The 15,201-nt window shown below is 41.0% G+C and overlaps 1 protein-coding gene across 2 annotated transcripts in view; it reads left to right on the top strand.

The window, feature by feature from the left end:
• The first annotated feature begins 9,940 nt into the window (after positions 1–9,940).
• Positions 9,941–15,201, top strand: part of LOC143295359 (protein PET100 homolog, mitochondrial-like) — a 30,396-nt gene continuing 25,135 nt past the window's right edge. For both annotated transcript variants that reach the window (XR_013057006.1, XM_076607015.1), the window contains exons 1-3: positions 9,941–10,069; positions 12,468–12,554; positions 13,859–13,891. Coding sequence is in view for 1 of the 2 variants with exons in the window: in XM_076607015.1 (XP_076463130.1) it covers positions 10,040–10,069; positions 12,468–12,554; positions 13,859–13,891 (150 nt within the window). In the remaining variant the exon portion in view is untranslated. The remainder of the gene's footprint in view (positions 10,070–12,467; positions 12,555–13,858; positions 13,892–15,201) is intronic.

The following is a 15,201-nucleotide window of genomic DNA, read 5'->3' on the forward strand; positions in this document are numbered from 1 at the left end:
TCTGATTAATAATTTGTCATCACGTTATTGTTTAATCTTTGAATTATTAGTAAATTATTGAGAGGGCTCAAAACAAAAAAAATCACATCTTTGTGAGGACCAAGTGATATTTCTGTGTAATTGACTGATAATTTGTTCTCGCGTTGTTGTTTAATTATTGAATTATTAGTGAATCACAGAGAGGGCCCAAAATGTGTAGAGCACCGGGTAAAAACCACGCTATGATGACCATTGGGTTATGTAATGCCCAGTGGACCCACCTCGAGTGGCTGGCAGGCTAGCAGGCAGGATTCAAAAGGGTGTTGATACATATGTGTATCTGAAAACTGGATGTTAAAACCACTCAGTCAGTCAGTGTAAAAGTCTACCAGGTGTTAAAACCACCACTGGTTATGTTAACGGACAGTCTACAAGCTTCAAAACAGATAAGTAATTTTTCTGTGATTCTGATTAATAATTTGTCATCACGTTATTGTTTAATCTTTGAATTATTGGTAAATTATTGAGAGGGCTCAAAAAAAAAATCACTTTGTGAGGACAAAGTGATATTTCTGTGTAATTGACTGATAATTTGTTCTCGCGTTGTTGTTGAATTATTAGTGAATCACAGAGGGCCCAAAATGTGTAGAGCACCGGGTAAAAACCACGCTATGATGACCATTGGGTTATGTAATGCCCAGTGGACCCACCTCGAGTGGCTGGCAGGCTAGCAGGCAGGATTCAAAAGGGTGTTGATACAAATGTGTATCTGAAAACTGGATGTTAAAACCACTCAGACAGTCAGTGTAAAAGTCTACCAGGTGTTAAAACCACCACTGGTTATGTTAACGGACAGTCTACAAGCTTCGAAACAGATAAGTAATTTTTCTGTGATTCTGATTAATAATTTGTCATCACGTTATTGTTTAATCTTTGAATTATTAGTAAATTATTGAGAGGGCTAAAAAAAAAAAAAAATCACTTATCTTTGTGAGGACAAAGTGATATTTCTGTGTAAAAGTCTACCAGGTATTGTTTTAAACCACCACTGGTTATATTAGCGGACAGTCTACAAGCTTCAAAACAGATAAGTAATTTTTCTGTGATTCTGATTAATAATTTGTCATCACGTTATTGTTTAATCTTTGAATTATTAGTAAATTATTGAGAGGGCTCCAAAAAAAAATCACTTTGTGAGGACAAAGTGATATTTCTGTGTAATTGACTGATAATTTGTTCTCGCGTTGTTGTTGAATTATTAGTGAATCACAGAGGGCCCATAATGTGTAGAGCACCGGGTAAAAACCACGCTATGATGACCATTGGGTTATGTAATGCCCAGTGGACCCACCTCGAGTGGCTGGCAGGCTAGCAGGCAGGATTCAAAAGGGTGTTGATACAAATGTGTATCTGAAAACTGGATGTTAAAACCACTCAGTCAGTCAGTGTAAAAGTCTACCAGGTGTTAAAACCACCACTGGTTATGTTAACGGACAGTCTACAAGCTTCAAAACAGATAAGTAATTTTTCTGTGATTCTGATTAATAATTTGTCATCACGTTATTGCTTAATCTTTGAATTATTAGTAAATTATTGAGAGGGCTCCAAAAAAAAAAAAATCACTTATCTTTGTGAGGACAAAGTGATATTTCTGTGTAAAAGTCTACCAGGTGTTAAAACCACCACTGGTTATGTTAACGGACAGTCTACAAGCTTCAAAACAGATAAGTAATTTTTCTGTGATTCTGATTAATAATTTGTCATCACGTTATTGCTTAATCTTTGAATTATTAGTAAATTATTGAGAGGGCTCAAAACAAAAAAAATCACATCTTTGTGAGGACCAAGTGATATTTCTGTGTAATTGACTGATAATTTGTTCTCGCGTTGTTGTTTAATTATTGAATTATTAGTGAATCACAGAGAGGGCCCAAAATGTGTAGAGCACCGGGTAAAAACCACGCTATGATGACCATTGGGTTATGTAATGCCCAGTGGACCCACCTCGAGTGGCTGGCAGGCTAGCAGGCAGGATTCAAAAGGGTGTTGATACAAATGTGTATCTGAAAACTGGATGTTAAAACCACTCAGTCAGTCAGTGTAAAAGTCTACCAGGTGTTAAAACCACCACTGGTTATTTTAACGGACAGTCTACAAGCTTCAAAACAGATAAGTAATTTTTCTGTGATTCTGATTAATAATTTGTCATCACGTTATTGTTTAATCTTTGAATTATTAGTAAATTATTGAGAGGGCTCAAAAAAACAATAAAAATCACTTATCTTTGTGAGGACAAAGTGATATTTCTGTGTAATTGACTGATAATTTGTTCTCGCGTTGTTGTTTAATTATTGAATTATTAGTGAATCACACAGAGGGCCCAAAATGTGTAGAGCACCGGGTAAAAACCACGCTATGATGACCATTGGGTTATGTAATGCCCAGTGGACCCACCTCGAGTGGCTGGCAGGCTAGCAGGCAGGATTCAAAAGGGTGTTGATACAAATGTGTATCTGAAAACTGGATGTTAAAACCACTCAGTCAGTCAGTGTAAAAGTCTACCAGGTGTTAAAACCACCACTGGTTATTTTAACGGACAGTCTACAAGCTTCGAAACAGATAAGTAATTTTTCTGTGATTCTGATTAATGATTTGTCATAACGTTATTGTTTAATCTTTGAATTATTAGTAAATTATTGAGAGGGCTCAAAAAAAAAAAATCACATCTTTGTTAGGACAAAGTGATATTTCTGTGTAAAAGTCTACCAGGTGTTAAAACCACCACTGGTTATTCTTCTTCTGCGTTCGATGTTTTGGCTGCGTCAGACGGTCACCCCCGTCGCCACGATGTAACCCACGGTCTTCTCCAGGTCGTGGCGGTCTCCCCAAAGCTGCGCCTGTAGCTCTGTGCCCCCTGGCCAGGTTTGATGCCGTAGAGCTTCATGGGTTGGGCACTGTGAGGTTGACAGGTGGTGAATTTGTCTGGTCAGTCGCTCTACTCTGCCTTCCCCTGACGTTCAGGTTGACAGAGGCACCGGTCGCTTTGGTGGGCCCCTTTGAGGCAGGAGGCCCGGCTCCGTCCCTCCCCGGTTGTCGCTGATAGGGACGACGCCATGACGACAATGTGGTCTGACGCATAACCATAATCGTTGATGCGTGTGTGTCCTGAATTTTTAACCAGAAACCTGCGCCGTAGCTGACACACTCCGTCTTCGGCAGGCCGGATCAAGTTTTCTGTCAGGGGGCTTCTCCCTTAGCTCAGGTCTAAAGAGTCCTGCCCTGTGAGCACAGGGGGATGTGAGAGATTGGGGATCCCTCCCCTAGATGGACTGCCTGTCAAGGTTAACGAGCTCCATCTACCCGGGGCCCATGGTCCAAAGACCTGCCCTGTGAGCACAGGGGGAGATTGTTTGCCGGGTATCCCACCCGTTGGTTTGAAATCAGAGTTTTCCTTCTCCTAGATGGACTGCCTGCCAAGGCTAATGAGCTCCATCTACCCTGACCAGTCTAGTCTGCGACCTCTCTTGAGTGAGTTGCCGAGAGCTAGTCTTGCTATTGCGCCGATCGTCCGCACCCGTGCCGCGTTCGCCATGACTAGGTCATGCCCATTCTGCCCCATGTCCCCGCAGGAACACCCACATTAACGTGGCGAGGATGTGCGGCTACAGAGTTCACTCCCTTGCTAGGGACGCACTGAGGCACCCTAGAAGGGAGATCTTAGCAGAACACCACTGGTTATGTAAACGGACAGTCTACAAGCTTCAAAACAGATAAGTAATTTTTCTGTGATTCTGATTAATAATTTGTCATCACGTTATTGTTTAATCTTTGAATTATTAGTAAATTATTGAGAGGGCTCAAAAAAAAAAAAAATCACTTATCTTTGTGAGGACAAAGTGATATTTCTGTGTAATTGACTGATAATTTGTTCTCGCGTTGTTGTTTAATTATTGAATTATTAGTGAATCACAGAGAGGGCCCAAAATGTGCAGAGCACCGGGTAAAAACCACGCTATGATGACCATTGGGTTATGTAATGCCCAGTGGACCCACCTCGAGTGGCTGGCAGGCTAGTAGGCAGGATTCAAAAGGGTGTTGATACAAATGTGTATCTGAAAACTGGATGTTAACTTACTCAGTACGGCCAGTCCTCTCTTCTCCTCTACACAGACCCCTCGGATGTCCAGTGGGTGTCTGAATGACCCAACCTTTAGCTTCCGTCGTCAGAATTGTGGTATTCTTTGTCAACATTCACGTCTTCAGTATAAGAGCCTTCCGCTTGCAATATTTTGATGATGGTAATTGGGGTGAAACGCTGTTAACGTCGTCTCTTTCGCCGTTCGTATGGAGAGAGTTAAAATCACTCAGTCAGTCAGTGTAAAAGTCTACCAGGTGTTAAAACCACCACTGGTTATGTTAACGGACAGTCTACAAGCTTCAAAACAGATAAGTAATTTTTCTGTGATTCTGATTAATAATTTGTCATCACGTTATTGTTTAATCTTTGAATTATTAGTAAATTATTGATAGGGCTCAAAACTGCCCTCGCTCACTCCGCTCGCTCGGGGAATATTTCAGAATAACCTTCATTTTTCTGCAAAATAGAATCTGCTATGAAACAATACCCATATGCACCCTTCCACTGGCAAAGAGGAGACAACCCGACAAAAATCCCCAATCCCACGGCTTTCATACAGTACCAATGGGATGAATGGCTGTTGGGTTAAACAGTCACTAACTGTATGCAGCCTGACACCAGGCTGACGGACTCCACACAGATGGACATCCATTGCCCTTCCCTGATAAGGGGCTCTGTCAGGGTGACCGAATATTTTCCCTCACCACATAGAACATCCTTCTATGGATACTAAAAAAACCCTGTCTCGCGTGCACCTCGGGGATCAGCTGTATAGCACGAGACATAAATTCAGATCCCCAAAACCACAAAACAGGCGTGGCAAAAGAGGTGGGAAAAGATTGTGCTTAGGTAGCAGAATGACAAAAGCAGAGCGGCTGTCAAAGAAATTCTTTAGAATCGGCAGTTGGAATTGTTCCAGCACAAGAATGAGAATCTCAACAATTGAGAAATTGGCATATGATTTTGACATTCTATGTCTCCAAGAGACCAGGACAAGTGCAGACAGACCAATACATTTTGAGAATTTCACAGTCTTTCAAAGGAATGAAGGAAGAGGGGTAGCAATCATACTGAACAAAAACCTAAAAAACAAAGTTTCCACCATAAATCTAGAGAAATGGTGTAGCAACTCATGTGAATTAGTGGGGGTGCGTCTTGAAAAACCTGACGGAGTTCACAAAAGCATCGTGCTCATCAATGCCTATGTTCACCCAGGAACCTGCACAACAAAAGAGGATTGGGCCTTTTTAGAGGAAATAGAGAACGAACTTGGAGACTCGGTCATTATCTGTGGAGACCTTAATGCAAGATCGAAGTTATGGGACCAGCGGAACACCAACCCACAAGGACTCGCACTTGAAGGAATGATAGGGGAAATTCTTCTTAGCCCTTTAACAACCACATCCCCAACTCGCCTTGGAACAAGACAAGGGGACAGTGACAGTGTGATCGACATCGCTCTAACATCTCCAAAATTCAGAGCAGAAATGAATGCAGAGACGCTTCCATACCAAGGCAGCGACCACCTCCCGGTAGCTTTCAGTCTACAGAAACTGTCAGATAAACCCTGTATGAAACTGCGTGATCCATTTCAGTATGAAACCAAAGAGACAACCGTCATCGAAAAATTAAGACGCAGAAGAAACAAAAGAACGGCACTGAACAGGATGCAAACTATTCAGCCCCCATGGTGGAATACCGACACAAAGAGAGCCTGGATAGAAAAACATGCGGCTGTCAAACTTTGGCAAAAAGAAAAAACAAAACCATCTCCGGACAAAGATATTGAAACAAAAATGAAAGAAAAAACGGAACAGTTTGAAGTCATTGCTCAAGAGGCCAAAAATGACAAGTGGAAACAGTTTTGCGAGGCACTCAGTTATGACACAACATTGACAGAGTTCTGGCAATTTTATCGTCGCATGGAAGGAAAAACGTGCACAACAACAACCCCAGACATGTTAGACACTGACGGAACCAAGCTTAAGACAAATGAAGAAAAAGGATCTGCCTTGCTCAAACGTTTCATACAACAGAGTGATCAAAGAAACTTAGATGAGAAAAAGAAATATATTGAGGAGTTAAACCAAACCCTTATGCAGACTGGACCAGATGATGACTTGACAATGGATGATCTAAACGAGGCAATAGCTAAATGCAAGAAAGAATCGGCTCCTGGCCCAGACAAAGTTCGCTACTCAGACATCAAGGAGCTATCGGAAGAAGACAGAAGCAAACTTTTCAATCTATATCAAAACAGTTTCCACAATGGACAGGTGCCGGAGGACTGGACACACAGCTTCTTAAAACCCATACCAAAACCAGGAAAGGACCATCGTCAGGTAAGCGGCTACCGGATCCTAACCATGCAAAACATTGCTGGAAAGCTCATGGAACGCATGATAGCCAGGAAACTTGCAAGGGATCTTGACCACAGGCACATTCTCCCTTCAAATCAAGGTGGTTACAGAACAGGCAAGTCCACATGGGAAAATGCAGCTGCTTTTGCATATGAGGTGTATGAAGGATTTCAAAGAAAAGAAGAAACACTAGCAGTAGCAATTGACCTTGAAGATGCCTACAATAAAGTCCAGTTTGCGCACCTCATGGAGCTGCTACTAAGTTATGGAGTAAGTTTGACACTGACAAGATGGATAGCAGCAGCGCTTCAGGAAAGAACCGTCGTCCTATGCCTCGGAGATTGGATGTCTGCACCTTCTAAACTATCCATGGGACTGCCACAAGGGTCTCCGCTCTCTCCTGTCCTCTACAATGTCTACACGAAGGGCCTTGCAGACTTAAACAACAATGGAATTGCTCGGGTGCTTACCCTTGCGGATGATGGCCTGGTCTTCAAAACTTCGAAAGATGCTCAGGAGAGAACTAAAGCCGTCCAGAAACAACTAAACAATATTGCTCAATGGTGCAAAGACACAGGATCTTCATCAATCCAGCGAAAGCCCAAACGTTGCTGTGCACCCTCAACAACAAAACCGCGAGCAAATCACCACCTTCTGTGTCATTCGATGGGATTCAAATTGAGAAAACTGAATGCCTACGCTACCTAGGAATACACTTCGACAGGATGCTGACCTTCAGAAAACATACGGAAAATACTGTTCTCAAATGCAAAAAGGGCCTTTCAGTCTTAAAAGCAATGGCAACCAAAGGAATTGAACAACGCCACCTCTTCCTGCTATACCAATCACTCGTCCTCAGTGTGATCGACTACGGACTTGGGCTAACAACACCGTCTCAAAGCAACCTCCTAAAATTAGAAAGAGTACAAAATGAAGCTATGAGGCTGATCCTTGGAACAACAAAAGACACGCCCACAGAAACCATGCGATACCTGCTTGACCTTCCTTCAGTGCAGGCCAGAAACAAGTTAGAACAGGTCAAGACCTACTTCAAAGCATTAGAAAACCCTCAAAACCCACTGCATGACGCAGTCAAAGAACCAAAAGGCAGCCGTCTAGGACGAGGAAGATCATGGATGGGACAAGCAGAAGACACAATCCAGCTAGTATGCCGACTACAAGACCTGAAAGAAACAAAAGAATGGGAGAAAAACCCCAAAAACCTCAACCATCTATTCAACACAGTCATTTCACCCACTCTAGGAAGACATTGTCGGGAATGGCCATAGGGCAAAACTGATGCAGAAGTGAAGCTACTCATAGAAGAAAACAGTAAAGAAGAGGACATCATCATATACACAGATGGCTCAGTCACCAAAGACCAGTCTGGTTGGGGATTCACTGCGAAACAAAATGGGAAAACAATTTGGGAAGAGAATGCTGCCTACAAAGTCACAACCTCCAGCCTAACGATGGAAGTTGAAGCTGCGACACATGCCCTCCAGTGGCTATCGTCCATCCATACGCCCGGAAACCAACATGCCATGATTCTAACAGACTCAATGAACCTCATACAGAAAATTGAAAACGGAATGGGAAGCCCAGAGTGGCATAAGGCAATGCGCAACTTTCAGATTAAAAAACTCACATGGTCATACTGCCCGGGACATGCAGGTGTTAAGGGAAATGAGCGAGCTGACAGACTTGCTGGTAACGCAACACCAACGAGCGGCCTACATCTAGGAAAATCGGAAATCCTCAGAAAAATCAAAGAATACCAAAAAGAACAGGTACAAGGCCATCACACCATCGATCGCCTCAAAGAAATAAAAGCAGAGAGAGGGAGCGGCCGCAAGTCTAACATGAAAGGTAGAGCACGATGCTTTGCAAATCAAACAAATATCGGCATCATTTCCAAACCAACATTGCGCAAATTTCTTCAAAACGGAACAGAGTCTCTGTGGGCCTTTCCAGATCCAATCGACTGAGCAACACACTAGACGCCACGTTTTTTGGCATCAGAGATCTTTTCCCATCCCTCTTGCGGCCAGTCAGTGGCAGCCTCTGTGCGTGTGTGTATGTGTGTTTGTGTGGATGTGTGGGTCTGTGCTTTTGAGTGCGTTTGTGAATGCGCGAGAGTGTAAGTGTACACAAGTGTCAGGAGAGATCTGTGTACGTGTGTGTGTGTGTGTGTGTGTGTGTGAGAGAGAGAGAGAGAGGAGGTGGGAGTGCGGGGGGAGGTGGGGTAGAGGATGAGGTATGTGAGTATATGCATGCCTACACTGTGGGAGCAACAGGATATTGGAATATATATATATCTATATATATATATATATCTTTGTATATATGTGTGTGGGGTTGGGGTGGGAGATATGGACGTATGTGTGTGTGCTTGTACAAGTAAGTGTTCATCTCTGTGAGTGTGTGTTTGTGTGTGTGTGTGTGTGTGTGTGTGTGTGTGTGCCGTGGAAGCTGCGATACGTAGACTAGAAATGAGTGTGTGGAGGAGGGGGGTAGAGGAGGTGCAAGGTAATGTGTGTGTGTGTGTGTGTGTGTGTGTGTGTGTGTGTGTGTGTTGGAGCTCATGTACGTTTATATGTATTTGACTGTGCTTTCATATCTGTGAAACTGCATGTTTGGTGCATTTCTGTTGTGCATGTGTGGGTGTGTGTGTGAATGTGTGTCTTCATGTTTTACATTTATTCGCTTATTTATCACCATTGTTGTCTTTTTTATTGTTTTAAAAAAAAAATAATTTTATTTTTTCATTTTATTAGTATTACTATTATTATTACTACTACCTTTTTCTATATTATAATTATTATTCATTTATTTATTTATTTATGTAAGCTTATCTATTATTTATTCCCCCGGTTTTTTTTGGTTTTTTGTTTTTTGTTTTTTTTCTCAAGGCCTGACTAAGCGCGTTGGGTTACGCTGCTGGTCAGGCATCTGCTTGGCAGATGTGGTGTAGCGTATATGGTTTGTCCGAACGCAGTGACGCCTCCTTGAGCAACTGGAACTGAAACTGAAACTGAGATAAGAGAGAGAGTGAAAAAGAGCGATGTGTACATAGACGAAGGAATATTTAGAACATGAAGTAGTCGTGTAAGAAGTAGTTATAGTAGAAGAGGTAAGAAAGATGACGTAAAAAAATAGCATTACGTCACCTGTTAAGTGTAGTCTGTGATCAAGCTGCCGGGTGGTGGCGAAAATTCAGATTTTATTTTATTTTTTAACAAAATAGGTGTTGGTTTTCAACTTTGTTACACACACACACACACATACATACATAGTGTGTGTGTGATTTTGTTGTTGTTTGTTGTGTTTTTTGTTTTGTTTTATTGTTGCTTCTTTTTATTTCAGTTTCACACGAATGTTGCATGCACTCTCGCTGTGTAAATAAAACCCCATAATGTCCACAACTTCAGTGTATATAATCTATATTCTCCCCACGTTATTCACTGCAGAGCAACTTCCTGTTTTCCAGCAGGCAAGCTTGTGGGGAGTAAAGATTTCGAAGATTTTCCTCCAAAACTGAGAACCTTGATTCCACTGCAAAATGGGAGGATGGAAGCTTGAAGTTTTCAAGGTTAAATTTTTCACCTTTTATATATACAGATTCAGACTAGTCGCAAAAGATACGCACCTTATTGTTTCTTTGTAACTTGTTTTTTTTTTTTTGCATAATATTAATAAAACACGAATGAATGTCATGTGCAGTGAAACAGCTTCAGCTTCAGTTCGTCAAGGAGGCGTCACTGCGTTCGGACAAATCTACATATTACACCATACCACATCTGATGAGCAGAAACCTGACCAGCAGCATAACCCAACGCGCTTAGTCAGGCATAGAGTGCATGCATGTGTTTTACTTTTTGTTTCTGTGGTCTATCAGTGGATGGATTTCTTTACCCACATGTCCGTTGCCAGTGCGTCAAGCGTGTGCTGCCCAAGGGATGGACCCTTGTTTATCGTCTTATCAAAATGACTAGGCACTCAGTTTGATTTTCCAGTCAAACTTGCAAGAAAGGGTGAGACGGATACCCAGACCCTCACGGACACTGTATTGGCAGATAAGCAACTTTAGCAGTGAAACACAATTCAGGAAGGCAGAAGCGACATATAAAGTACTTTAAAACATTTGCTGGTTGGAAGGCTAAAGCATTTGTTACAGAGCAGTGTGACATGTTTATATGTTGTCAGACTTGTCTTAAGATATAAATTGTAAGATATATTAATGTCAGTATTCATAAAGTAATGTTCCTAACCATATCATGAAATGTTACTGTTGGTCCCATTGGATAACACTAAGAACAGTGGAGAAAAACAATAGGATTAACCCTTTCGCTGCCAGGAAAATAAGATTTAAATGAAATCTATTTGCCAGGGTTTTTTCCCCAAAAACGGGTATAAATTTTCCAAAAATTCTGTGCTCTTTGTTATTGGAGAAAGACCCATAAAAGTATATATTTTCTGAAAGGTAAATGAATAAAGAATACAAAACACATGCTGTTTTCCCATTTTATGTATTTTTAGTGACATGCTGTTGTTTTGAAATCAGTGTTTTGTTTTTTGTCACATTTTCAGCTTGTTCATTACAAACATTAGTCAGGTAATTTGCACTAAAATATATTTTCTGGACAAATGGATATCTGCTAACACAAAATCATATTAGAACAAACACAATATATATATTTTCTAAGAGATAGATACACAATGCATTGTGACTTCTCCAAGTGATAAGATGGATGTGAGGCCACGCCCCCTCAGTCTCCAACACCCCCCCCCCCCCCCCCCCCCACCTCCTCTTTCACTTGATCCAGTTCTCATCAGACCGCGTTGGCTGAGTGCCAAGAATATCACTCAAACTGTGTCCTGCTACTAATTTGGTCATGTTCTGTCATCTGCTAACATCTGTACAGCCGGCATCACTCACTGACAGTCGCATCTTGGCCACTCTTTTGATTGCTCCCTTTATTTTCTATCAAATCGTCCTATAAATGTTCATCACTGTCTTCTCCTTCGAATTTACACTTCAATTCTTTCTGAGCATCAGCTGAAGAAAGAAATCTTGGTTGATTTAGTCTGTCACGATCGCATGTCTTGAGCACGGCGTCAGTCCAACATTTTGTTGAATGAGCGAGGAGAGAAGTCAGGCAAACACTGGGACAGTGACCCAACCAAAACGTTCAAATAAAGGACTGCTTCATGACGTAGATGGGGTTTCTAGCTATGAATAGAATCTAGAGAGATTCCCCAGGCTAAAGCTACCACTATTTTTGTCAGCGAAGTGAATGCAAACCAGAGAAAAGTCAGAATATTTCGGTGACGAGTTATCTCGTCATTGTGGCAGCGAAGCATACATACCTTGCCATGACGAGTTATCTCATCATGTAGGCAGCCTAGGGGTTAAAACTCATCTATCAATAGATAGGTGAAGAGACTAAAATAAATCTCCTTTGTTGTGTCCTGAAAGGTTCCAAGAAGTAAGAAATTAGATAATGATATTCTGTTATGACTTTGTGGAATATGTCATGTGAAACTGGTTATTCCTGAAGATATGAAGCAAGCATAATATGCACAAATGCACACACACACACTCACACTCACACACACACACACACACACACACACACACACAGATTCTGTTTGTAGTACGAGTACTGTACAGTACAGTAGTGATGTACTGTTCTCGTTGGAAAAGAAAGGTATGAACAAAACCTCATTTATAAAAAAAACCCCAAAACACATGAACAGAAGAACGACAATGTCTAAAAAGCAAATAGCTTACAATGGAAGATGCATTTGACATGAGCTATTGGATAGACGAAATAAGAAAAGTAATTTAGTAAGGTTGTGTTGTTATTTTGGGTAAATTTGTATTTTCTTGTGTTTTTCTTCTTCTGAATATATTAAGTGTTTTGAGCCTGTTGGCACAGAGCAGTGGACTGATCTTGATCAAATGTAATTTCTGTCTCTGTATGTAGATGGGAGTCTACATGACATTTCCTGTGGCCATGTTCTACTACTTTAACCAGCCTTCATTCTTTGAAGACTGGATGATGGAGAAAAGGGTAGGCTTTGTATTTTTTAATGAAAAAACATGTGTTTGAATTGTACATGCGTGTGTGTGTGTTTGATGTCTGTCCACAGTTGTTATTTTTGTGTTACTGTGTGTGGGGGGGACGGAGAGGGGGAAGGGAGGGTGGGGGGGGGGGGGGGGGGGTTGTGTCTGTGTGTTGGTGTTACACTTGAAATTCTGTTATTATTTTTTAAGATTTGGTGTCACACTGTGATCTTGATTGATTGTATAGATATTTATATAGTGCTTCTCTTCAGTCAGAGACAAAGATCTAAGCGCTTTACATTCATATGCACAGTGGGCTGCTACCTGGGAACAGCCAATTGAGCACTGCCTGTGGGTGGTGGTCATTTGTTTCCTGTGTCATTTATTTGAGCTTCAGTCACACACACACACACACATACACATGTATGAAAAAGGGTTTTACTACAAAATTTTCCACAGACAACTCTCTTGTTGCCCCGGGGTCTTTTGTTTTACATGTATTAAGTGCTTGCAACACATGGAACCTATGCATGTGACTGTTGATCAGTATAGAAAATGTGCTTGTACGTCCTGTAGTTCATTATTTGATAACAGTGATAATGAATACTTATAGCTCACTGCCAGAAAAAAACAGAGGTATCTATATATGGTGGAGTTCAGAAAGATATTCCAATCCAGAGCCACTGACAGCAGGAAAAGAGTGGATAACTTTTACAGAACTTTGTAATCTGTTTTATTGGAAACACACAGCTAGTGGAGAGATTGAAAGAGAAGAGAAACATTGTCAGATTTAAAAACACTGCAAAGGAGTCTGTCAGTGTTATTCTGGAATTATTTCATAAGATAAAATCATATTTATCTGTCATCTTTTACATTAAAAAAAAAAAAAAAAAAAAAAAAAAAAAAAATATATATATATATATATAGAGAGAGAGAGAGAGAGAGAGAGCTTTTTGTTTTATTTTTGCTCAGGAAAGAAATATTAATTATTATGATGTTTCCTCACTTTGGAAATGCAGTATAACACGATAACTAATATATTCTGTTCCATTGTGGACTGCGTTACAGTATCTCTGGCTTTCACTCAGGTCCGCCTTAGAGTCTTTCAGTCCACTTAACTTCGTGGGTAAAAGTGAGAAGATATTGTTAAAACTGAAAGGAAATATTTGATCTGGAAAAAAATCCAGCTTTAATACAATGAAAGGGGGAGGCAAAAGAAAATATGAACGACAAGACAGACTAAGTCTAAATGACACACTAAAGTTAAAAATGATTGTAAGTTGTTCTTTTATATATTTCTGTCTTCCCCAGAATCAGCTGTTCCCTCCACAAGAAAAAAATGCTGTGAGTATGCATTGTCATTATATTTACAAGCATCCTTTGTTCTTGTCTATTCTTCAAAAGTGACAAGCTTATGTGCAAGAAACACAAACATCACATATATTTCTTTCTGGCAGTAGAGATGATTGATCATTCTTTGTGACACTTTGACTTTGGTACCTTAACCAATTTCATTGGTTTGAAAGATTGTTTTAACACACACTTACAAATGATCATACAGTCACATGCATGAATACAGGCACTCAAACATGCGAACACATATGTACACATTTAAATGTGTAAGTAGTACTTAATATTTTGTATGTTGTGATATTGTTGACTATTTAAAATCTGGCAGACACGAGCACATCAGTTATACTGCAGTGGAGCCAACTTCCATAAGGATGGATCACCAAAACCAGGTTTAATTACACATACTTAACCGTGACCCAACTAGTGCAGACTCCGGCAGGGGTCTGACATTCCTGTCCTGTGCAAACTACTATCCGCCTATGCGGAGAAAATGAGAGAACTACGGCTGATAACCTCCCGGAAGTAGGTAACGTCCCCTTTGTCCCCCTGGCTAGCGCCGGTTTACTGGTTTACACAAGCAAATTTTGCATTCCAGGCCAACATTATTATTTTTCTTCATATGTTAAGGTTAGAAAGCAATAACAACCCACAGCATTTTATATGAAAACAAAGCAGAAAGACACATGAAGACTTATCCGGGATTTGCATGAATTTGTCAACTGGAAGCTGTCTCCTGTCATTGTATGTGAGTTTTGTTTTTACTTTTATTTGGTGGTATGACAAAGTTGTTACAAGACAGTAAGACTGTGTTTTCAATGACCATCGGATTGAAGTATTTTTAACTGATTCTAGAAAATTATTGTTTGGTGTCATATACTGTACCATGTCAAACTGATGCAAACTAGGCCTATCGGTTTGCTCTGCTTGTCCAAATTTTGCGCGGCTAACAGTGGAAAGACGAGCAGTGCTGGCCCGGTCCGCTCTCAGCCAATCAAACGCCTCTAAAAGCTATAAGCACTGAATCATTCCTTTGCCCAAGGCTCTCCATGCCATCTTGTCAGGTTTACGCTCTGTCTCGTCTTACGCTTTTTTTGGGCTATTAAGCATATTCATTTGGCCTTATTTTGCTGCATGCGGCTTGTCTGTATTGTATTCTTACATTCTGTGTACTCGATTCGACTCGGCACCCTCGATTCGTTCGTTTTTCTCTACCCTCTATGTCGATCCTGTGTTTCCTTTCTCTGTTGGGGGTCGGATTTTGGGTTGGGTCCCAAAGCGGGGTTCATGCCCTGTGCATACCA

The sequence above is a fragment of the Babylonia areolata genome, chromosome 20 (assembly GCF_041734735.1).
Source record: "Babylonia areolata isolate BAREFJ2019XMU chromosome 20, ASM4173473v1, whole genome shotgun sequence".
Taxonomy (NCBI): domain Eukaryota; kingdom Metazoa; phylum Mollusca; class Gastropoda; order Neogastropoda; family Buccinidae; genus Babylonia; species Babylonia areolata.